The sequence below is a fragment of the Megalops cyprinoides genome, chromosome 13 (assembly GCF_013368585.1).
Source record: "Megalops cyprinoides isolate fMegCyp1 chromosome 13, fMegCyp1.pri, whole genome shotgun sequence".
NCBI classification, from domain to species: Eukaryota; Metazoa; Chordata; class Actinopteri; order Elopiformes; family Megalopidae; genus Megalops; species Megalops cyprinoides.
Genome location: NC_050595.1, coordinates 21,541,500 through 21,565,281, shown reverse-complemented (window position 1 = coordinate 21,565,281; position 23,782 = coordinate 21,541,500). Strand labels below are relative to the sequence as shown.

Genomic DNA, 23,782 nt, shown 5'->3' with positions numbered 1-23,782 from the left:
GGCTGATGCTCAGAATTAAACCTCATTTAGACTGATTTAATATCCTTGCTGAGGTACGTTATGATGTTTGATTTGACAGATTCTCTGCTTCACCAAAGAACGAGCCTCTTGCATTATTCTTAATTGGTAGTGATGTAAAAAATACACATACTGTGATCACAATGACTTTTGACTTAAAAATTAAAGTTTATTTTAAGTTATGGGAATAATATATGCAAACATTTTGATATGAAAGGAGGACAACTGGACATGCAGACTACATACTGTAAATATCACTACATAAAATTAATAATATGTTTAAATAGTTTCATTAATTTGTTTCATTAGTTACTATAGTCAAAAACATATGCATTGACTTTGAAATAGCTACCTTGTGTAAGAGAACAGCCTACACGGTCAGTGCCTTCGCTGTTTATTTATAATGAGTGCATTTAACAAACCTAATTTCGGAGCAGTCATTTCAGATGAACTACAACCTTATCTGAAATACAGTAGTGACTTCTGAAGGGTGCTGAAGCATTGAGGAGTAGCTCAGACTGAGAAATGGGCAAAACAGAGAGGGAGCAGTGTTTATTGTTTTGGAGAGGGGTAAAAATTCACACTTCCTGTCCTGGACAGAGGTTTTCCCAGGCAGAGTGTGAGGGAGAGGGAGAGAGAGAGGGGCTCCCTCTGCCTGGAGCCTGGGAGAGCTTACAGAGGTGTCACTTCACACCTCTGAGTCCTGCGCCCAGCATAAAACCAGGGCTCACTGCAGCACAAGCCAGCATTCGCAACCTTCCCCATCCTTGAGACAAACACACTAGAGCTGACATGGATATCTCTGCTCCCTGCCTGAGCTACACCGCACAGTATCAGTGGAACAGCCACAGCTCAGACTCGGAGTTCACCAGCATGTCGTCCCCAGAGGCTGTCTCTCCTGCTTCACCGGTGGGATATGGGTACATTCCCCCTTACCAGCCTTGTGGCTCTGGGAAAGGGGCTCCGTACGCTCGGCCAGGGGGAGCGAGGGCCTCCACTTCCCCATCCCAGTATGACGGAGCTACCCTCTCTGGAGGAAAGGTGCGGAGGAACAGGTCGAAGAACCCCAGCAAGCAGAGGCAAAGCGCCAGTGAGAAGGAGAAGCTGAGGATGAGGGACCTGACCAAGGCCCTGCACCACCTCAGGACCTACCTCCCGCCCTCCGTGGCCCCCGTCGGACAGACCCTGACCAAAATTGAGACCCTGCGCCTCACCATCCGCTACATCGCTCACCTATCGGCACAGCTGGGGCTCAGCGAGGAGGCCCTGTCCCGGAGGGCAAAGGCTGACACCTCCAGGCAACAAAACTCGCTGGAGATCCAGGGCTGCTTCCAGTACAGCTCAGCGCCAGAGTTGTGGGGACAAGGGCAGAGTCACAACCAGCACATGGGACAGTACGAGAGCCTGTGGACACCTGTGTGTCCCAAGCAGAGTGCAGGTGTGGAGCACAACCAGTTCAACGCCGCACTGGAGCTGTCTGCACAGGACAGTGTCTTCAACTCCAGCATGGACTCCTTCCTGCAGTCACCCAAGTATGCAGAAACTGCACACTCATGCCAGGTACGTTACTTAGCACTCTATTGCCATTGGCACAGAGCAGGCCATATTTTATGCACTGAGGTTTTAAGGAGAGGAAATTCATTCCTTAATTTTATTCCCCCGTTCACCTACTCAGCACTAATGGTAATCATGATGCAGTAGATTATATCAGTTTACTGATTATGGACTGTAAGAATTTGCAGAAGTCCCTCTATGTTCTTTCAAGAATGTCAATGAAACAAGTGAGGAGTCTCCTAAAATGCAGTTCTTCTTTCTTCCCTGTCACAGATGTACAGCCAAGACTTGCCCTGCCAGATGGTTTCAGCAGAGTTCTGGATCTGACATCTCTTCTACACAGAGAAAGGACCACAGGACCAGATGAAGACACCATCCTCAGACACTTACACCTGTACAGTATTTATAATTTGTGAAGCGTCTTCGTAGTGAGAAAAAGTAATTTATTGAAACTTGAAATAATATATTTTATACTGATGCGCCTAATGTAAATACCGAAAATATATAATTGTCTATAATAAAACAATTTTTTAAAAACACGAACTTTTTCCTACATTATTTATTACATACATTTATTTACTTAAAGTTTTCCTTAATATTTTATAATACAATACTGCCATGTTCCAAATGTGTTTTCTCATTAAACAAATCCAATGTGCCAATGGGTATATATTACAACAAATAGATAAATGTGTTAACCACTGACATTTGCAACATCATAGTTCTGCAGCCAGTAGTTCAAGCAAAGGATTTTCTCTGTTATAATGAGATAACTGCCCCTGCTAACTTTACATTGAAATTCAATCCATGTCATCATTCAATGGAATATTCAATCACAAGAACTCCTCAACATAATTGGGGACAGGAAACAGAACATATTCTCTGAAGGAGGAGATGTCAGTTGGTTTAATTAATATATATAATTGTTTATGTTGCATATTTTAAATAAATAATAATGTGGTCTTCATAAATATCACTACAATGAGAACATAAACAAACCATAATACTTCTTGCATAACATTTAAACATTAATACTTCTTACATCTCCATTACACATGCGTTTATTAACTTTAATAACAAATTTTAAAAGGTATTCACATGATAATTCAGTATTATGAGAAAATGTAATAATATTATATTGTATGCCTTACTTCACTAGTTCTGTGTTACTGCGAATGTTTGGAGTCTTATGGTCTCTGTTCAAACTGAACTGGAGACAGCAGCAACTACTTCAGGGGCTGGGTGAAACAGTGACCTCTGCTGGTCAGATACCAACACGTGAATAGCAATGGTTGAGCTACGCATGTGGGCTGAGGTCTGCAGTTCAGCTCCACCTAGATATTTGCATTCTAATTATACCTCTTATCCCTGCCTTGATAAAGAGCTTAGCACCCGCATGGTAATACAAAGATAAGAGATTGAAAGTTGGCATCCTGGTGAAAAATGGTAAATTAGGCACTTCTGCCTCCTGGGTTATTTATCTCGCAAATACATTTGTTTAAAAACACAAATAAAATGTAAAGATCCAGGCAAATATGTGTTTTTCAGCATTTTTTGACCTTCTGTTTCATATTAGGTATCAATTTCACTGTGCAGAATTGCTGTTTGAACTGCAACTATGGTGGTTTTGTTTGAAAAACAGCATAAATGTGTAGTGGTGTAAACAAGTATGTTGCACGCATTAAATAAAAGTAAAACCTCTCAAATACACATTTTAAACAGAACTTTGGGGAAAATAAGCAGCACAATAACTAGAGGTTTTACTTCATGTGATATAGAAGTCATGTCCAAAAAGTATATGCTACATATCAGTGAAACACAAACTAAACACAACAGACATAAACTAAGATGGACCACAGCTGGAGAAGGCCACTGAATGTAAGTTCAAATGTCATTTTTCCTCTACATCACCGTGTGGTGTTTGTAAATCAGAGTCACTGAATCATTCAATCTAACTGCAATGTGACTTTAACTATGAGTGATTATTGTGGAGTGATTTTTTTCAAGAGTGTCGTGAATTTGGCAGCTGCTTAAATAACTGCTACATATTTAAAAGAAAAAAGCCTAAAAAACATTCTTAAGTTTATCAACTGATAGTTGAGGATATACTGTAGATTCAGCTATAGCCCGTGTGTCAAAGTCTTGGAGGGCCTTCGTTAATGAACTCCAAGGGAACGAGGATGGCTCCTTCGCACCTCGCTGTCTGGGGGAACCTGATCCCTTCAAAGGTTCCTCTTCATCCCACTTTATCTTGATAATCCTTTAATGTGTGAGAGGACGGAGCTGGATATGCATGTTGCTGGGGAAGTGGGGTGTCAGAAATCCAGAGAATTAGATATAAGCGCTTGTTTTAGCAGACGGAGGGCTGCATTTGATGTGCTAATGAATGAACAGGCCTCAATACACAGCCACAAAAGTCAATATTTTAGACATTCATCGTGAATACACATTTACCAAATGACGGGACAGCCAGTGTCGAACCATTCACAATTTGATAATTAGTCTAAAATTGAAAAAAAAATCTAATGTAGAGGCCCCAAAGACAAGTTCTATATATTAAGACAACAATGTGCATTTATGTATGTATACATTCCTCAAGTGTAGCATTTCAGAGCAACTGAGAGAAGAAATGACAGATGTATTGCAGACAGACAGGAAACAGGGCCTGAAAGCTCTGCCCAATGCAAAACAAATATTATATGCCATCCTGAAGTAGCTTCCATGGGTTTGGACTTCATTACACAGAGGTAAAATAGCATATGGTGAAACCTCAAAGGATCTGTAACACTCATGTCAGAGGCTTACTTAATTAATAAAAAAGCATTTTGATTAAAATCTCTGTTCCTTTTTGCAAATCAAGATTTATAAAGATTTATCTGCTGTATATATCTGATGTAGGAACCCCATCTTGCCTGCTCAGAGCAGCCATGTGCTAACAAAGCCAACAAGATGTTTTTTTTTTCACATCCTATGTCTGGAGTAAAAGAAAAAGGAGTGAGAAAAATCAATGATAATTTCCCTGTGTTTATAAAATTTGTACTCTGGCTCTTAAATCTTGGCTTTTTGCACAGCACTAAAATGATTTTTGATATTCTTACTTTCGTTTTCTTGTATTAAATGGTCTTGGTCCGTGTCTCGTGAATTTAACTAGCAATTTGATACGTTAATCACTACATACTAACTATCGTGTTCTTGGCCAGCACCTAAATCTCTTCCAGGTTCCATGAAGGCAGCAATATATCCCTCACTAATGGGAAACAGACACAGGCCCAGACACAACCGCAAGGCAAATGTGACGCTGTTTCCATGTCTTATGCAACATTATGAGCTTGGCATTCAAGTGAGTTAAAAGTGCAATGCAAGAAAGAGAAAAAAAACTTTGCACATTTCAGGTAATTCATTGCTCAAAGTTAAGTCCAAAGTGCATTGTAGTCAGATTGAGAAGAGGCCACAGTTTCAGCATAATCTACAGTGAATGCAATGAGAATAGTATGCCAGTGTTCAAAAACATAACTGCTGTGCTGAGTTTTTCAGAGTCTCTGAAGAGTTTAACATTTGGCAGCAGGGGTATATTTCCTACAATCATACAAGTCCAAAGGCAAAGTTTGCTTGCAATTCTTTTAAGGCAGCCACAACTGTTGTGCTGTAGTTTCATACTAGAATTAAGTCATCCCACACACAGGTGAGATGATTTAATTCTGGTATGAAACTACAGCACAACAGTAGATTTCTACATTAGGAAGTGTTACTGAAGTTATACAATAACACAACAAGGTAAAAGTCACAAACACCATTGACTCCAGTGGAATCAGACTTTGTTTTCTTTGCACTTTAAAAGGTTATGCACCATCATCACAACTCCACACTGCTTTAAAGGTAGGGGTAAAATATAACACTCTCTTCTGTGGGAACAGAACTCAGTGACCTCTTCCACAACCACCGCAACCCACCACCCCAGTGCTGGGAACAGCGGAGGTGTCGCTTAGCACTTCAAGGCCAAAAAATAACAGCTAAGCCCACAAATACACACCTTCGGTTCTGTTGATCTTAGTTCTGAGTATGGGTATTGGGGAAAATATCAAGCAGTCCCGAGCACTAGGAGTGAGGCTTTGAACCGGATGGCTATTCAGCTGGAATTGACAACAAGGTATCTGGTCATTAAACATCTACCTTCCAGGCGTGAAGTAGCATTAGCAGTTGAAATGCACCCGCTAATTAGTTCGTGCCTCCACTATAAATGTTTGAAAGCAGACTCAAACACCTTTTACTGATGTGTAGTCGGGAGACCTTGATCTTGGACGTTGATCAGAAGTTACCAAACACCTCTACCACTTAAATTAGGCAGAGAAGTTGGAAGTGGAAAAGTGGCATCCTTTAACACTTTGTAGGAACCCACTCTGTGAACTCTCAATATACTCAGAACAGAACACAGTCCTCTGAAGAGTTCTGCTCTCTGCAGTCATATTTATAAACATACAGTCTAGTGTAGCAGTGATCTTCCTGTATTTATATTTACACCTCATTGTGTGCATATTTGTGTAGTTTATTAATAATTTGGCAAATATGCTAAAACGTTAAATGAATAAGTCAGCTTTTCACGCTCTTAAATGTTACATGGCTTCACATGCATATATCTTATTCAAGAATTTTATCCCTGGTTTGTATTGCTCCAGTATCAATCTCCAATATAGACCACACCCAGGCCTGCTGAAGCATTCCCCTGAGTTTCCCAGATCAGCACCAGAGCACAGGGGCTTGTCTAAACACCAGGGAAGTGTGACCTCTTCACACATTACAGCTGGCACACTTTTTCTGGCGGAGGTGTGATCTGAGAATGCAGTGGGTCTCCACAAGGAAAGCCAATCTATCAGGATCAGCAGAATATTGGTATTCTGAATGACATTCAAACCCAAATACAAAATCGATTTAAATGGGCTACTAAAAATAATGCGGGGGTATGTGCAGGATTTTTAAAAAATAAATTGCATTATTTTTTTGCTTTGCAGACTTGTTTATACAGTGAGACACAACGTTTGTAATTTCCAATGACCCATTTATACAAATTGATATTTTCTGGTTTAAATTATGAGAAATTACTTTCTAGGGATACAATAATATAGCAAGAAAACATCTTAGGGAAGGACATAGACCCACAACCCTCCTGTCCATAGTCTACAGTATATTTAGCATTACATTGAAATTAAACCTTACTGTAGTTGGCTTGCTAGTCATTAAGGAGAAACTGTCATTGAAACAGAAGAGAAATCACAGATATTAGAGTTTCAACAAGAGAGCGGAAACTTGAAAGTTTAAATGTTCTTTAACTGAGGTTTTTTTTATTGTTGGTTGGTATCTCACACCTGAGTCTGGGACAGTGGGATTTCCCAGAGACCCCCTGCCTGCGGTGTGATCTCTACACTGGGGACTTTGAAGTGCTGGAGTGGCCAGGGAAGGTGCAAACTCACACCTTTTCTGCCTCCTTTCCAGGATAAATTCAGGGGGCCAGCCCAGAGCTCTTCAGTGTCATCCGCACTTCCACCAAAGACATAGAAGCTTCCAGCTGAAGAACTTACAGCCATGGACTCCACTCTCTCCCAGCTCCTGGACTGCGAGGCTCTACTGGAGCAAGCCTGCTCCAGCTCAGATGCAGGCTACTACAGCGCATGCGGCAGCCTCTCCCCTGCCTCCTCCATCGACTCCTGCAGCTTCTCCCCGCCGTCCCTCCAGTGGGGCACCGGGCCGGACGCAATGGACTGCTTTGCGTTTTGTGGCCTTGCTGCTTCGGAGAAGAAACCGAGCATCCCAGCTCCAGAGAGGAGGAAATCCCGCTCCAAGTACCCCGGCCACAAACGCCAGAGTGCCAGCGAGAGGGAGAAGCTGAGGATGAGGGACCTGACCAAGGCCCTGCACCACCTCAGGACCTACCTCCCGCCCTCCGTGGCCCCCGTCGGACAGACCCTGACCAAAATCGAGACCCTGCGCCTCACCATCCGCTACATCGCCCACCTGTCAGCCCAGCTGGGGCTCACCGAGGAGGTCCTGTCCCAGAGACACCAGGCGGACTTCTCCCCATCTCTCCACGGACCCCAGGCCACTGCCCAGAGCTCATTCCAGCAAACAGCCAGCACCATGAACATGGAGAATGCTGCTTCCTTCCAGCCCTGCTTCCCTCAGTCAATCCAGAACTTCTCTTATTCACATCAGACATACCAGGTATGTGCATTTGATCACACTGCAGTCTCTACAGTAACTCTTTTGTGTGCTCCAATCCTTTTCATGTCTTCAGCTTTAATCTCTAATTTCCTGTTACCTGAGCTGAAAGATAATGCAGAGAACTCTAAAGTACCAAAGTACAGATGTGCTTTAATCTTATAGGCATAAGTACTGAGCACCAGTAAAATGTTGTGTACAAAGACAGAAATATTGCACCTTCCAGTGGCCTGACCTCTGTTCTTGTCTTCTCCTTTGCAGAATCCCATCAGTGACAGCAGCTTTGCTCACACTCTCCCAGAGGAACACTGGGCCCTGCAGCAGCAAATGATTCTGCCCGGACACTGCTGACTGTGAGAACTCAGAGACTTTAAAGCATGACCTTTAGCGCGGACGGTGACCACAAACCTTACCATTCAAAGGAGTGCAAAATCTGTACTTTATTTATGTATTTATTCCTAAAATGGGTATTTGTAAATAGAAATATATATTTATTTACTAAAGGATGTGAAAAAATAAAAAGTTGAACATTTCATATTTGTCTATTGTCATTAATGAATATGAACAAGAGATACAAAATAATAAACACCACAACCACATTTCATATGGTGTTTTTTTTTTTTTTTGCACCTGAGACTTAATTCACTGAGAATTCACTTAATTAACTGGGAGTGCATACTCCCTACTTTTGACTGTCTGACAGTATTTAATATGTAGTTGTTGCATGCAGGATACATGATACATATTTGTAAAGAAAAAAAAAAAGAATCTATCTCTGCCTATGCTCTCTCTGAACTTCATGTGTCATATATGCTGTCTTTCTCTATCTCTCCATTTCTCCCCACGTCTATGAGTGACTTTTGATCTGCTGCATGCAGAGATGTAAGTTTAACCTAAACGTGCTTTACCCCTAGAGGGAAGGCTAATTTGTGTACTCTTAGCACTGTCTGGGGTGAATGCATATCTAAAGAAGCCCCCTGCTGAGCTAAAAAGGCTTCATTTGTTTGCTTAAGCTTCACATAAAAGAACCATTAAGTGTCAGTTAGCCTCACGTCCTGCCCCAATGATATTTAACACTCAGGGGATGATCCCCTTGTGTGTTTAGGTGCCCTGAGTTCCCAATTAACACTCCCCTGAAATGATAGTGGCTTTCATGCCTGATCCCCAATCACACTGGCCTTTGATAAACTGCCTTCTGATGTGTATCCATCGGCAGAAAAACCTGTATTTTAGAACAAATGCTTCTCTTCTCTGAAACAAGAAAATATAAAACCAGGGAAATGTCTTGGCTGTATGTGGCCAACTGTTTCCAAAACTGCTTTGTGAAAAAACGAGCTACTCTGTTATTACTTCCCAGGAAACACTCGCACTGGGCTTCATTTCTCCAAAGCTTTTGCTGGGAAACATTTAATGTCAATCATTCTGCTACAGATATGTGAGTGCAAAAAAACAGTAATGAACTGCTGTTTTATTTTTAAAGGAATAGTTTCTGGTGTGAGCACCAGTACATGCAGGAACACTGATTGACAGAGTGTGCCTGTCTGGCCCATGCAGAATGAGAGAGGATTGGGTGGCAGAGTACCCCCGGAGGTGACAGTCCCCCTGCTGTCCCGCGATCCTGGCTCTCAGACACCAGAGGTCGTGTCTGTGGTGAAATGTCACACTTGGGTTGGGACAGCACTTCCTCCCTGCATGTGTTCCGTCCTGTCCAGTTCCTGCTCCCACGCTTTGATGTCGGGCAAGCGTGTGGCTGTGCCCTTTCACGCCTTCCTGCATGGCCCAGATTCTGTGAAGTACTTTCAACAAGGGGCGTATTCAATCTAACTGCAACGCGATCGCAGAGTAACTGATTTCAAGAAGTGTTACGTTATTTCTGGTGTTTATTACACACCATGTTGTGTGCAAAAAAGTGATAATAGCTTTTTTTAAAAAAGTAATAATAATGTCTAACAAAAATGATCAAGTGCATTTTGGTTAGATTGAGTTAGAGCTCCAATTTGCAAAAATACAGCTACCATTAACTACCCCTGACTGTACCAAAGCTATGTAGAACAAACTGCATATTTTTCACCTTATCAAAACACTTTTGTCAAGGTTCATTGAAGTCGCCAAAGGGATTATAGTGCACTTACAGATGTGGTTGATCTGAATCTACACAGATTGTGTACAAGGATAGGCTGCATTCACAGGACAATGAAAAATGTGTACAGTCCAAAATTTGTCTTTATTAAATCATCTGTAAACAATGTATAGTAAGCCAGGACCGCATAGAAAATTATGTATATATTTATATAAAACCTTATAAGATTGACTTATTTACATTTACAAAATGTAATAATAAAAACCTCACCATCACAATTATCGTCAATGGTGAGGATAAATGGAATCTACTGATGAACTAAGAAAATGTGCCCTTGCCTTAATATACACAAACAATTTGTTATGCCACTTGCCTACAGGTTTAATGCTGTCAATATCAGAACCTGAGTCATAATACCATTTTTGTCTGGTAACAGTGATTCTGATGGATGATTTTTGACATACTAATGGAAAAAATGCACTGCATACATCCATAAAATGGAAAAAATAATTCAAGCCAGACATTTGAAAAAGAACTACAAACAATGGTAAAACAACAATCCCACACTTAGACTATTCAGTCCAAGACATTATACACATAACCCGTAGAAGTGCAAAAATGACCTGTTTTGTTCCTAGGCTATTTGTTGTTTGAGTACCTATAAGTCAAAGCTGAGCGATGAAAAAATCCTGCCAAAGGACACTCACTGTTTTGTGGTGCAGTCAGCACGTAAACAAGGGTACCGTGTCGGTCCAACAATATTGAAATAATTCAAGGTATATTTTTGCTGCGGATGTCTGCTCCAACAGGCATACTGTACATTGTGATTTCCTGAGGTCTTGAAGGCTCTTCATTGTGATTCGCTGGTGAACCAGTTCAGCACTTGCTCCTTGTTCTCTGACACCCATTTGATGTTGGCTGTTGTCCTCTCGATGGCCTGCTCCATGGCAAGCGTAGCCGAGCCAAACCCAGACTGCGCATTGTCCTCCTTGAACTGCTGCAGCTGTTGCACAACAAAAAGACCAAATCTTTCACACACAACCTTTGTAATGTTCATGTTTTAGGCAAAGAAGTTTCTGTCTCTCGAATTTGACCCAAACCAGCAGTTTATAAGTTTGGAATCAGAAGTAGGTGAGAAGCTTCTTTAAACAGAAAAAAAAACTAAGTGTGACCAATGCATCTTCTTTCAGATAACAATCTACTGTAACCACCTTCAGGCAGGTACTCTGTAGGTGTTCAGCACTCTTTGACCATCATTTTTTAATCATGCATCTACCCCTAATGAGAGTTACAAATGTAGAACATACTTAACATTCTTATTTTCACATTCAATATTTAAATCACTCCATTTTAGAGACATGATATAATATCAGTGTTTTAAACATTATGTCAACAACAGTTGTGGAATAACTCATTATTACAGAATTCTACACTTTATCTAAACAGCTAAGATAAGAATTAAACGTAAATAACAAATACGTAACGTAAATGCGTGCAGAATTGAGCCTGGGTGCAGTTTCAATAGTCAGTGATTTAGCAATTCGCAGTTTATGTCTCACACATTCATTTACAGTGTATTTTGTTACTGTGAATCCTCCGGGAAGAGTACTACTACTGAATGTACTTTACAGGTTCACCAATAGATGGCACCAATTATACAGTTTTCAGTTTTGACAATTAAAATGAAATTGAGGTACTCTGACAGCATAATGATATGGGGCAAGACTTAGGCTTTGATTAGGCCTATGGCTGACCACATGCTTCTTTGACTGCACAATTATGTTTGGAGAAATACAGAAAAGTGCTTACAGTGTGGTGCTTACCTGTTTCAGTTCAAATTCTGTTGAGAACCTCTTGGTCACACCATCAATAAGATTTGAGAATGAGAACGATCCACCACCATACCTACGATATATACAGAAGAGTATACTGTATAATTTACATCACATACATGTATAACATACTTTTTATCATATATTACATCTTTTGTCACATATTTCCAGGAGTTTCCAGGGGTTTTTTTTTTCTACAAATAATGCGCTGTAAAGCACCCAGTAACAATCTGAATGCAAAGGTCACTAAACCAAATAAAGGTTGATTGGGTTGATTAATGTATAAAAACTATCCTGTGATCAGCTACAAACTATAAATGTCCACAATGAAAAGGAAATGCTGAGAAAATTCAGTAAAGGGTAGCGCATATAAATGTAGCTGACATGTTGGGACCAACTCACTCGCTGAATATATACTCCCATCGGGCTCTGACAAAGTCCCATGCCAAAGACTGCCCCACCACATTGTTGGCGATGTACACGATGGTGAAGGTGGCGTCCTGCTTCCTTATTTTTGTTGGATCAAGGGTGTACTCGAGGTACCTAGATCAGACAAGCAGAGGAAATTGCTGGTGAAAATAAAGTGAACCTGCAAAGTGACATTTCTGTTTCCCTCCTCTCCGACCGAATTGTTGGTAACCTTAAGGTGTGACCTAGCTGTACGACTTTAATCCAGTCTGACACCCTAACACAGCTGAGCCACGCTCACCTGTTTAGCAGCCAGGGCTGCTTGGTGCAAGCCAGAGCAGACATCAACTTGTCGGCCTCTGTGGCGATAGAGGCGCTCTTGAACATTTCCCAGCCAAAGTCCCACTCTTCAGCGCCCCCTGCTGCGATGGCGCTGCAGTACACCGTCGTCCTCAGATTGGGAGGAATCCTGGGTAACGGAATTGACACATTGTTTTATTGTGAAGTTATCTAATAAGAATATCCTCTTATCCTCTTCTTTTCTTTCTTGTGCTTTCCACAACTCAGCCACCACGGAATGGTACGTTTACACCTGACATAGGTCGCTTTACAATTGCACGTATGTAACATAAATAGCTGAGCAGTTGAGATACGGTGTTTAAAACCCACGATATAAATACTAATATTGACCTTAAACAAATAATTAACTTTATGTATCATCTGCTAGTGTTTGATGTACCTGCTCATGCTTCAAATGCGATGAAAAACTAACAAGTTAGCTTGTGTGCGAGGCTAATTTGGTAGCGTGAGTGGATGACGATTTTGAGGTTCTGAAGCCAGATTTCAGTATCCCAAGCCAAAATTACATCATCTGTCACCAAAAAGGCCAAACCATTGAAGTTACACAGACAACATAAAAGGTAAAGCCTCAAGGTTTGTTCGGGAAAAGGCCCAAAGACCACACTGCCAACTGGCTCCTTACGACAAACTATTCACTATGGAAACACAAATATAACCGCTTCTCGGGGCCAAGTCCATTTTGCTGTTCTGACTCAAAATTCTTGTTTTTTGTCAAACTGACGCGACTTCGGTCGGCTGGTTTTTCAGTGTTAGTGTGAAATCAGTGACATTTTGGCCAGTTCGACTGAAAAATCTTGTAAAGCTTGCAGCCCTGGTATAGTAATCTAGCTAGCTTTGCAGAATTTTCAGCTTTTAGCAGTTTATGGGTTCACGTCTGTGACATGATTTGAGCTGCCTAGGTCAGTATCTAACGTTAACAACTTCCTTTCATCACGGAATTTCCAAACTCCATAACTTTAACGAATGTTGCATCACAAATATAAGTATCTGAATGTGCTTAGATGGCGGTTTCATTCACATGTATTTTTACATACTATGTTGATGCATGACGATATGAACGACAGTAAAAACCAAAGAAAACGTCTGACCTCACTTGCTCAAACGTGCAAATGCGTGACGCAATAGCACAAAATTAAGACCACGGAAAGTGGTGCAATAGTGGAGACGTCAGTAGAATTATTAGTATCAATGTATAAATCAGTGGTTAATATTTCTAAACTGGTATTGGGGGAAAAAAGGTAGGGGAGTCAAGTTACGGTCTGACGAGGGAGCCCTGTACTCACGGGTTATTGGCTGGATCCTGCATCCACTGCCTGTACCAGCTTGTGGTCAGATTCTGGCAGCCTTCGACTCCCGTGCTGCAGGCCAGCCAGATGGCATTGACCTGGTTGTACCTGAAGGCATGAGAAAAGTTGGCGGGGCTGAGCTGTGGCTCAGCAAAATACAGGGAACAGCATCAACGAGAGTGCTAGGGACTGCAAACAGAAATACCCATGTAATCTTTGCCCTTGTATACAGTTTTTCTTTCTTTATTATTTTGATATACTTTTATTCATGGATTCTCTCTAACCCCCACCAAGGTAGCCCTCATGCTCTGTTTAACATTTCTCTATCATACATGCAAAGCAAAATACATTTCCTTACTGTTCAGTGTGCCCCAATGGTATTTCAGTCCAATCTGAAGTAATATTCTGGAAATACTCAAAAAGAGGCAGTACTTGTTTCTTGAGGTATGCCTACAAGACAAGAACCTACAATTGAAATTTGCACTTTTATGAATGCTGAACATGCTAAAACACCTTACTATGCACACAAGATATCAAGACATTATGTTTGTACACCTACAACAAATTCTTAATACTATATATTTTTAATCATCAATGGAACATAACATCCTGTGTAAAATCAACTGACCTGCATTGGACCGTAGACCTCACTGCGATCAAACATGAGGAAGAAATAGTCCAGATTGCGTATAGCAGACTCCCATGGCATGTATTCTTTTTCTTGTGAAAGATACTTGGTCGTCCTCAGAGCCAGAGTTGTGTCAATCATTTTTGCCCTTTGAAGGGATAGGGATACATCTTAATATCATATTAACAGAGAAGAAGAAATTGCACGGGTAATTGTTGCAGTCACTTCTATGTGCAGAGTCCTCACCTCGCAAGGTTAAAAGCATCATCCACAAGCTGGGCCCTGTTGATGACTGAAATGACCTTGACAAAGAACAGAGGGATGCTGACTTACAACTGGAGCGGATCAGTTACATAAGGAATTATACCGTTCCATGCTACCCTACAGATGCAGGACATAAAATGCTGTAACTTATAACAGTCCAAGTCTTCTTACTGAAAATGTAAATTTCAAATACATGACTTTTTGGCATTAACTTTCTTTCACATCAGAGTAATGTATCATGTTAGGTTTTCAAAATCCAACAAGTAAAGTTTGTTATTCACATTCTGCGGCTGTATGCCAAAGCGGCAGCCTTTACCTGGTGGTTAACACTCAGCTGGTTGAGGAGGCGTTCCCAATTGGCAATGTCATAGTTCACTCTGTAGTACCCAGAGACATTGAGGTTGGCCAGAACCCAGTCAGCCCCGGTTGTTTTCATGGGAGTGTGAGTAGCTGTTTAATCAACGAACATAAGAAGAGCAGACATTATAAATCATGGCTTTACATGTTGGTCACTCCACCGTAATGGCCACCGCCTGACTGGTGAAGCGTGAAGGAGAAAAAATGATTTCACCACAATAAAGTGAGAACAGCTTTATACGTGACTGTTTCAACCATACCTGTTTTCTGCAGCAGCCAGTAATGTTCCTGTTCCACTGCTGTCTTCATCCATGGAATAGGAACGTACCACTCATAACTGAGAGCACAAACAGTTCAAATTAGGAGAGAATATCTTTTGTTTGGGCATTCAGTGTACAAATTCATCTTTGGATAAACATCTTAGGAATGAATAAATGCCAAGACCACAGAATGCTACCTATATCCTTGGATTTGGCTGTCTTTTAGCAGATGTATTTAGACAGACTTACACATCTTATATTTGAAATATTATCCATTTATTTTGCTGCATATTTACTGAAGCAATTCAGCATTAAAATCGTTCACCCTGAAGGTACAACAGCAGTCTCCTTTCTGACAGTCTAACCTGCAGCTTTTGGGTTACAGGTTATGCTACGCTGTCCCAGTTGCCTTACTGTCCTGCCTGTCCCAGTCAGATTTGCTGGGCTAAGACGCACTTGAATTCGGACGGCCTGTCGACGACAGAGTCCGGGTCCAGGAGGAAGTGCTGCTGGGAGAGCTGTCCCGTGCGAGTGTCGATGGTGACCACGGGGAATCCCATCTGCAGGATCCAGCGATTCATGATGTCGTTCACGCTGTGCGGGAGCTTCACTCCAGGGGTGCTGTCTACTGCCTGGCAGTGACAACGGGAGCCGGTTAGCAACGTCCCTCTGCTCATCAATTACCCAGGTATTCACAACAAAGTCTGACCCTTGACTCTGAGCAATTAAAAAAAGTGTTCAGGAGACCTTCGCCATTTGTAACAAATATGCTCTTGAAGTCTGAAATTGGAGGAAGTACTGCAGCATAGTACATTACATTTACATTACATCATTACATTACATTACATTTGTAATATAATGCAATGTAACATTCTAATAACAGACCTACGCAGTGTGGACATAAAAATACATTTGCTTAAATTTATTAATGCAGTAAAGCAGTGGATAATTTGTGTATGTGTATTATATTGCAACAAGCAAGTGCAATATGTCAAATAAATGTGAGACTGTGTCTGTGCACATCATCCTGCTGCCCAGGAACAGGGAAGGCTGTCTGGCACTAATATTCAAAAACACAAAGGGCAAGGACCTCCTGTAAGTAAGAGCAGCCTTAGTCTACAAAGCGAAATAATGTATTAAACTTATTTGTAGTGCTGATGTCACAAAAATGATCTAGCTCTCAAAAAACAGTGATTATAACAAAGGCCTTAATAATATCTGACTGTGAGCAAGCAAGTACAAGCCAAATTTTGCCTGTGTCTATTTGTTTATGATTGCCACAGTTTTCGAATTGTGCACTCAGATGATCTGTGTGTATAAGCCTAAAGCAAGGCAATTCATGGTGAGCCCATGAGGTTACTCATGGACTTCTACACAAGTAGTACAGGCATCACAAATCAAACCGAGCTGGGTGGTTATGGAGAAATTCAACATGGCAATATGGAAAACACCTTGACTTTAATGAAATGTAAATCTTTTTTACTCAGAAAAATGACAGGACAGTTTGGTAGCTGGTATGGTTGCTTTTCTGTTCTTTTTTCATTTATTGCCTGCCTGTATAATCTTTTCTGTTTATTTACATAATTTCACCCACATAAATTAATTCATGCAGCAACCAAAATCAGTCTTTACTACAACACTGCATGATTGGATCTGACATGGTACAAAAACACAGTCGTCTTCCAGGCAGTGTTCAAGTCCAAGTTGTGTCTGCAGTATAACTGTAGAGCAACAAAAACATACAATTGCATTTTATTTGATGTAGATGTAGCATAACTTACCTTTTGGAGGTGATTCCACAGGTCTGTGTACACTGTGTTATTGTAAGCAAACTGATTCAGGTAAGTCTAAAGGGAGAGATGTTTTATTTTAGTGGAGACACAATAGTAGTTTACAGTACTATGAAGGTCCAGTACTTGCCACATCAAGCATGAGTAAGAAATTTGCAGTGTGCAAAGTGATCTGGTGGATCAGTTAGAGAAGATGATCTCATGAATGCCTAATGTTTTTTGATGGTACAAGCAGAGAGTGCAACCTGAACTACTTTCATGCCAACTATTTGTGTCGAGACTTACGCTGAGCCCTTTGGCGAAGACAGTCTCCGATAGGAACTCAGAGAGCATTCTCAGCACTGCCGCCCCCTAGTGACAGAAACAAAAACACTTACCCAACATTGCACCTCCTCAGAGGAGAATAGCTTTGGAATACGGTATCTAATAGAATTTGCTTAAGATGAAGATTCATCCAATAAAATGTAAAAAATAGGTAATAATTGAAAGTTATCATTAATATGTAAAGGAGGCAGTTGCGTTACACACTGACACAAGTCCACATATTGCAGAAAAAAATTTATAACCCGTGTCAGGTTATAAAGGAGCCCTCCCGCAACCCTGTCCAGAGTTCCATGACGTGTTGATGTGTACCTTGCTGTAGGAGATGGCATCAAAGAGCTCGTTGATTTGCTGAGGTTTGTTGATCTCGTCCTCCCTGGAGGAGAGGGGGTGAGAGGAGGCCAGGGCATCGACTGCAAACACCCCATGGACTTCATTGAGGACCATCAGGTCTTTCTGTAGAGGGAGCAGTGCCCAGTCACACAGTTAGAGTTAGAATTCTATGGCTGTATACGATATTTCTGTCAGATATGGAGTTCTCACCATAAGAATGATTGCTTTTATGCATTGCTGTGCTATATCTTAACATCTGGAATTACTTGTTTAATCTGATTAAATATACATGGATGTAATACAAAACAAGATAAAAAATGGGGTTGTAAAATGCTTGACATTTCAAGCGTGACATTTCAGAATTATACGATCTGTAGAGTTAACCTTCTAATTCCAAGAACTCAACTTCCTCAAGAATTGCTTGACTGTTACTGGATGGTAACGATTCATTTAGTTGACTTCATCACATCAGTATTCAGTCATTGCCATAGTCTGTAATTGCATTTATTGTCACTGAGAACAGTCGCTACAGTAAAATGTCTTTATAAACCGTTTCTGTTGGTCTGATGTCCAACGGATCTAATGTCTTTAGCACTAATGTCAGTGGAACTGGGAGCAAACTGAAAATAAAGAAACTTACAATACCCCAGGTGGGCTCAGCATGGTTGGCTCCCAGGTAAGACACATAAGTGGCAAAGCCTTCATTCAGCCATAGGTCATTCCACCATTTCATCGTGACAAGGTTTCCAAACCACTGAGGTAAAACAGAACAGTGCAGCAAAGTGGTTAGAGAACATGTAACCAGAAGGTTGTGGGTTCAACTGCCATACAAAGTAATGGAAGCAACTGATGTGTATTACATACCATGTGTGCTAGTTCATGAGAAATAATGATTGCGATGGTCTCTTTGTCTCCGTTCGAGGACCTTTTAGGGTCAAAGAGCAGGGCCGTCTCTCTGTATGTGATAAGCCCCCAGTTCTCCATCGCTCCAGCGTTGAAGTCAGGCAGGGCAATCTGGTCTGGGAGGGAGAAATCGTAGAAGCATGTTGTAGCCAGGGAATGTCAATCAAGTCTACGGTGCAAGTGTGTGGTCTCAGCCTTACCTGATTTGGACAGAGGGTAGGGGGCGCTGTAGTATGATTCAAAGAACTTCAGGATTGGTCCTGTTTTGGTGAGGGCATAGTTGCCCTGTCCTTCCTCAATGGCTTTTCTTCGAGCCCAGATTCGGATCTGCATAGACAAAGAAGGATGTGACGTGCAAGAGCTGTGTGTAGTGAGAGTGGGTGCCTCGTGGTGAAAGGCCTTGGTTTAGTAAGTGTTTCACACAGAAACAACTCAACTTTTATTGCTGGAAAAGGCCGCACCACACACCCTGCCGGGAGCAAGTCTGTATTGACTGTATTCTAACTAAAAGAAAAACTGTAAAACTTAAAAGTTTCCTATAGTCTTGAATTGCTCTAGATGTAAACTTGGTGAATTTAGTTAAATCTTTCAATGATAATTGTAATATGCTTAAAAAATGTTTTACCATTGCAACTACTTGTATGTAATGTGGTGGCAAAGCACATGGTAAGCATGGAAAACAGTGCAGATCAGAATGAGAGAAAAGATTGGAAAGGAGGTTTTTGATAAACATTTACCAAGACAGTGTCCTCCATAGTTTGAATAAAGGAAAAATCAGAGACAATAAAAGCCAATAGGTAGGTTGACATTCGCTCTGTTGGCTCAAACGTGGTCTTGGTGACTGGTGTGCCATTTATGGTGATGTTGACTGTATCTAAAAATGAATACAGAAGAGATGATGTGGGGACAACATTAATAAAATAAGACATAGTAAAATAAATATGAAGTATAGTAGACCTCAACTTGACCTTTTCATTTTATTTTTTGCTAAAAATACAAATGCATGCTTACAAATGATCACAAATGACTGGTTGTTTGAGAGGACCAAGCTGCTTTTCACACTAACAGCCTCAAATTTAAACTTTCTTGTAGTACTAAATCTTAATAATCTTTACTTGCCAGCTTTAAACATGGTATTACTTCATAAGGGCTTGAAAGGAAAATGTTGGATTCAACATTAGAATGGACATATTTGGGAACCTCTGCTTGGCTCAGTCCCCACAGATGATCACTCTTTTTTTTTTTTTTTTTTTTTTTTTTTTTTTACTGTCCCCAAAACAAAGCAAGTTAGAAGCTAGACTGAGGTTTTGTTAACTGGCTGTACACAATTATGTGGAGATAATTAGGTGCAGTCAGCAGCAGCCTCCATTATAAGAGCTGACAGCTAAGGTCTGGTGACTGTAGTGTGATGTGTGGTTCTCTGGGTGTCAGTGAGAGAGGTTCTCTGGGTGTCAGTGTGTCAGTGAGAGAGGTTCTCTGGGTGTCAGTGAGGGAGGTTCTCTGGGTGTCAGTGTGTCAGTGAGAGAGGTTCTCTGGGTGTCAGTGAGAGAGGACAGGTGGGGGGGGGGGGTGGTGCTCTGTGTTCATACCCTTGTCCATGCCGTTAGACAGGGCTACGGTGCCACGCTCGTGGATCAGCGTGATGTGGAAGACGGCCTTCATCGCCGGCTCGTCAAAGCACGGGAAAGCTTTCCTGGCGTCCGTGGGCTGCATCTGCGTCGTAGCAACGACCCTTAAAAACAGGAAATGTGCAGTATAAACATAATCAATTAAAGCAGACATTATGGCTAATTGCAAACAGAAGCAGGGAGATTCTCAAGCCCTTTGTACAGCCTCATTACACCTTTTAACAGATTCAGAAAGGGAGCCTTTGGGTAGAAAAATGCATATTTGCATGTTCATAAGCATCACTGTAGGATGTATAGGCATAGAGGGTATGTATTAGACATGTACAGATATAAATATACCATAATTATGTATGATGAGTATGAGGTAGGTTTTTGCTTGGTTTTAAGTCCCTTGCTTCTAAATGGTTGAAAAAAAAGGGTTTAACCATTTAGAAGGCTCATATTCAATTTATCCACAGTGAACTTTGTCCTCAACTATGAGTAACACAGATTAAAGCAACTAGTAACTGCTATAGATTATTTTCAGTTAGCCTCAGGGAGTGCTGAACTCATGATGTTGCGTAAGGATCTACAATTACTCAAAATTAAGGCAGGGACACACATGATATTTAATTACATGTTATAGGGTAATTGGAGGGAGGATTATTTTTTGGCCAAAAGAAATATTAAATGAAGAATAGGATTTCTAAATAAGGAAAAGGAATGCATCTTAAAAAATCTAAATGCCATTGTGGAAAAGAAATGTCAGAAGGGGAAAAGGATTGCAAAAGTGCAAAGTCAAAATAGGAAAACATTCTTCCTCATTTGACAGATTTTGTCTGCATTTTTCCATTTATTTTTTCTCCATTGACGTTATTCTATGTTCACATTCTCTTTGCTCCCTCTGAGGTCTTAGTTGCTGTTTCTTTTCCTTGTTCAGCCACATGGTAACTGGCAATATATTTTCACTGGGAAGGGCGGGTTTCTGAGAGGGGATGATACATGCTAAAAACTTGCTCCTTTTATGCGTAGAACTGATTCTGAGACTTGAAAAAAGGAGAATGGAGAAAATGGAAGCACGAACACAACTAACAGACAAGCCTTTGTTTTAGTATTACCATGTCAGAAATCCATCCATGTCATCAATATGATAACTCTTTCAAAGCATAAATGTCAAAAAATAGAAAAATAAATAAATTAAGGATTTTTGTTCATAATTTTGACATGAGACATGACTCCCGTTAAATATAATAATATAGGTATATACCAAGACCGTGAAATGGCATTAAATGAAAATAATACATAATAAAAACAATGATGTCAAATGAGTAGGAACAATATGAAATATGGATATGTCTGTGCCATATGATAAAATTACTGACATAGTTTAGATACAGTTCCTTACTTCTTAACTCCATCCTCCATATATTCGCTCCTATAGAAGCCTCCGAGGTCATCAGCCAGCTCCCCTTGAAACTCTGTATCCAACTGGTAGGATTGTCCAGCAGCCAGTCTGCCGTTAAGCTGAACCACAAGGAACTGCGTGTCCACCTGCAGCCAGGTGGTCTTTATGGTCGGCGCGGCCGCTCCGGAGAGCCCGGTCAGTCTGGCGTGGTGGCCGTCGATGGCGGTCAGGTTCAGCTTGTTGGAGTGAATGAGGATCAGGTCCGTGTCTTTCACACAGGTGAAGACCACGCTGGAGCTTCCAGTGAAGATGTACATGCCGTGTTCGTTCACCTGAAGCCTCGGCCACAGGGTCAGATTGTAGTGCTGGGGCTTCAGGGTGTCCGGGAGCCTGTACTTGTCCCACGGTTCGTTGGAGGGTGTCGGAGATGGGGTGGGGGCAGGGGTAGTGGAGGCGGTCGTCACCCCACCATCTGTGGGTAACACACCTCCATCTGTGGGCTTCAGCTCATTTTTGGATTTCTCTTGACTGTAGACAACCGACAGAGCAATGATGGTGGCCACAGCTCCTGCGCCCACCACAATACCCACCACTGCCAGAGCCTTGCTGATGTAGAAGCCTTTCCCCATGTTATAGTATGCTGAAAGAGGGCCGAGTTGGTGTACCAGGGGCTTTTTATTAATGCCCACGGTAGAGCCTCCTCCCTTCGGTTAATGGCTGATCTCATAGAAGGAGGGACCTTGTTCTCCACTATCTGGGAAGTTCATAAAAAGCTTAATGATAAGAGAAGTGCTGACTTTTTAAAATGTACGTTTTCCTTGTCGTAATTGTATTGCCCACTGGCCATCACACTTTAGTATGTATTTATACTGATTAAAATAGCATTATATTCATGCTATTGATTGTCACGCAAATATGTTGTGCTGCGAGTTTCCTTGTGTTGTAGAATGGCCGAGAGGCGATGGGAAAAAAAAAACTGATGAGACCAAAGATTTGATGATGGTGGTTTATTCACTCAAGCCTGTGACAGGTGAACATAACAAAATTAATAATAAACTAACAAATGGAAAAAAAAAATACTAGTGCAAACAAAAAGAAGACAAATAAAATACAAACAATAATTGCCTAAGGCAGGCAAAAAAAGAATACATCAATTATGCAGCTGCTCAAGTCACCACTGCACTCTTTGCCAGCTCTTTCCATACTGACTGAATGCTGCTCTTATAAAGGAAGTCAGCCATTTCAGAATAAACTAAGAATCAAACAAATCAATTAACTGAACAAAGGCAATAAACCAATAAGTACCGACATGCCGGCATCTCTCTACCACATTTAAAATATTTCATATGTTTTTTCCTTCTTTCAACCCCTATACAAATTGATTTAAAGCAAACACAGGAAACTCACAGCCCATGTTGTTCAGCCCCATTTGCCAGTGCCCTCCCAACACTACAAATCCCATCAGCCTCTAGTCGTCGGGTCCTTTGGCTGATGGAATCTGTCCTGCTGGTGCCCTTGAGTGAACAGATCCCCCAAACCACCAACATTTAATTTACTTTAGCTGCTACAAAAGTGCATATTTATAAAAAATGTCCAAGATTTAGAAATTCCTAAACATCCAGTTGGCCACTTTCCTTGTTTGTTTGTAGAGTCCATGGTGTGGGTGCGTTTGGGAGGAGAAAAACAAAGGAGTTGATGAAATAAAATGTCCTTTCCTCCAACTCAGGAGTCTATGTATGTTTGTCCAGGATATTCCTGTTCATTTTAAAAAGGCCCATGGTATGGACCTGCACTCCATTACACCTTGAAACATGCTTTTGAATTCCAGCCATACATGTCAGTGTGTTCCTATAGGCATAGGCATAGTGGGTTGCAGACAAGTACACTGAAATTGCTTAATGAATGTGTTACTCTTTCAAAAATTTCGTCATAGCAAATATCCAGCGATTTCATAGGACAAGGATCTTAATTTAATTGGAACACATTGTATTAATAATCACCCAGCTGATAGGTTTCTAAAATTTGGGTGGTATTCAAAACCATTGGCATCCAAAATTTTTCATGCTCTGAGTATTGCTTAGGAATGCAGGGCCTCTGGTGTTTGTCCATGCTGGATCCTCCTGTTACTAAGCAAAGGATGAAGTGTGGAGGGTTGAAGGAACACAG

At 41.1% G+C, this 23,782-nt stretch overlaps 3 protein-coding genes across 3 annotated transcripts; 2 read left to right on the top strand and 1 right to left on the bottom strand.

Annotated features, from left to right (window-relative positions):
• Positions 1-810: 810 nt before the first annotated feature.
• On the top strand, positions 811-1,899 carry LOC118788336 (mesoderm posterior protein 2-like). The gene is made up of 3 exons (XM_036544295.1): positions 811-964; positions 1,040-1,578; positions 1,846-1,899. Exons 1-3 carry the CDS (start codon positions 811-813, stop codon positions 1,897-1,899), a joined length of 747 nt encoding a protein of 248 aa, XP_036400188.1.
• Positions 1,900-7,149: 5,250 nt separating this feature from the next.
• On the top strand, positions 7,150-8,133 carry LOC118788334 (mesoderm posterior protein 2-like). The gene is made up of 2 exons (XM_036544292.1): positions 7,150-7,785; positions 8,044-8,133. Exons 1-2 carry the CDS (start codon positions 7,150-7,152, stop codon positions 8,131-8,133), a joined length of 726 nt encoding a protein of 241 aa, XP_036400185.1.
• A 2,579-nt stretch (positions 8,134-10,712) lies between these two features.
• Positions 10,713-22,245, bottom strand: LOC118787791 (aminopeptidase N-like). The gene is made up of 20 exons (XM_036543473.1): positions 21,617-22,245; positions 20,159-20,336; positions 19,342-19,437; positions 18,805-18,931; positions 18,566-18,720; positions 18,342-18,455; positions 17,681-17,824; positions 17,333-17,398; positions 17,039-17,104; positions 15,714-15,889; positions 15,258-15,334; positions 14,957-15,090; positions 14,623-14,678; positions 14,377-14,524; positions 14,107-14,198; positions 13,746-13,856; positions 12,404-12,571; positions 12,097-12,237; positions 11,686-11,767; positions 10,713-10,865 (listed from the first exon to the last, which is right to left on the bottom strand). Exons 1-20 carry the CDS (start codon positions 22,243-22,245, stop codon positions 10,713-10,715), a joined length of 2,913 nt encoding a protein of 970 aa, XP_036399366.1.
• Positions 22,246-23,782: the final 1,537 nt, after the last annotated feature.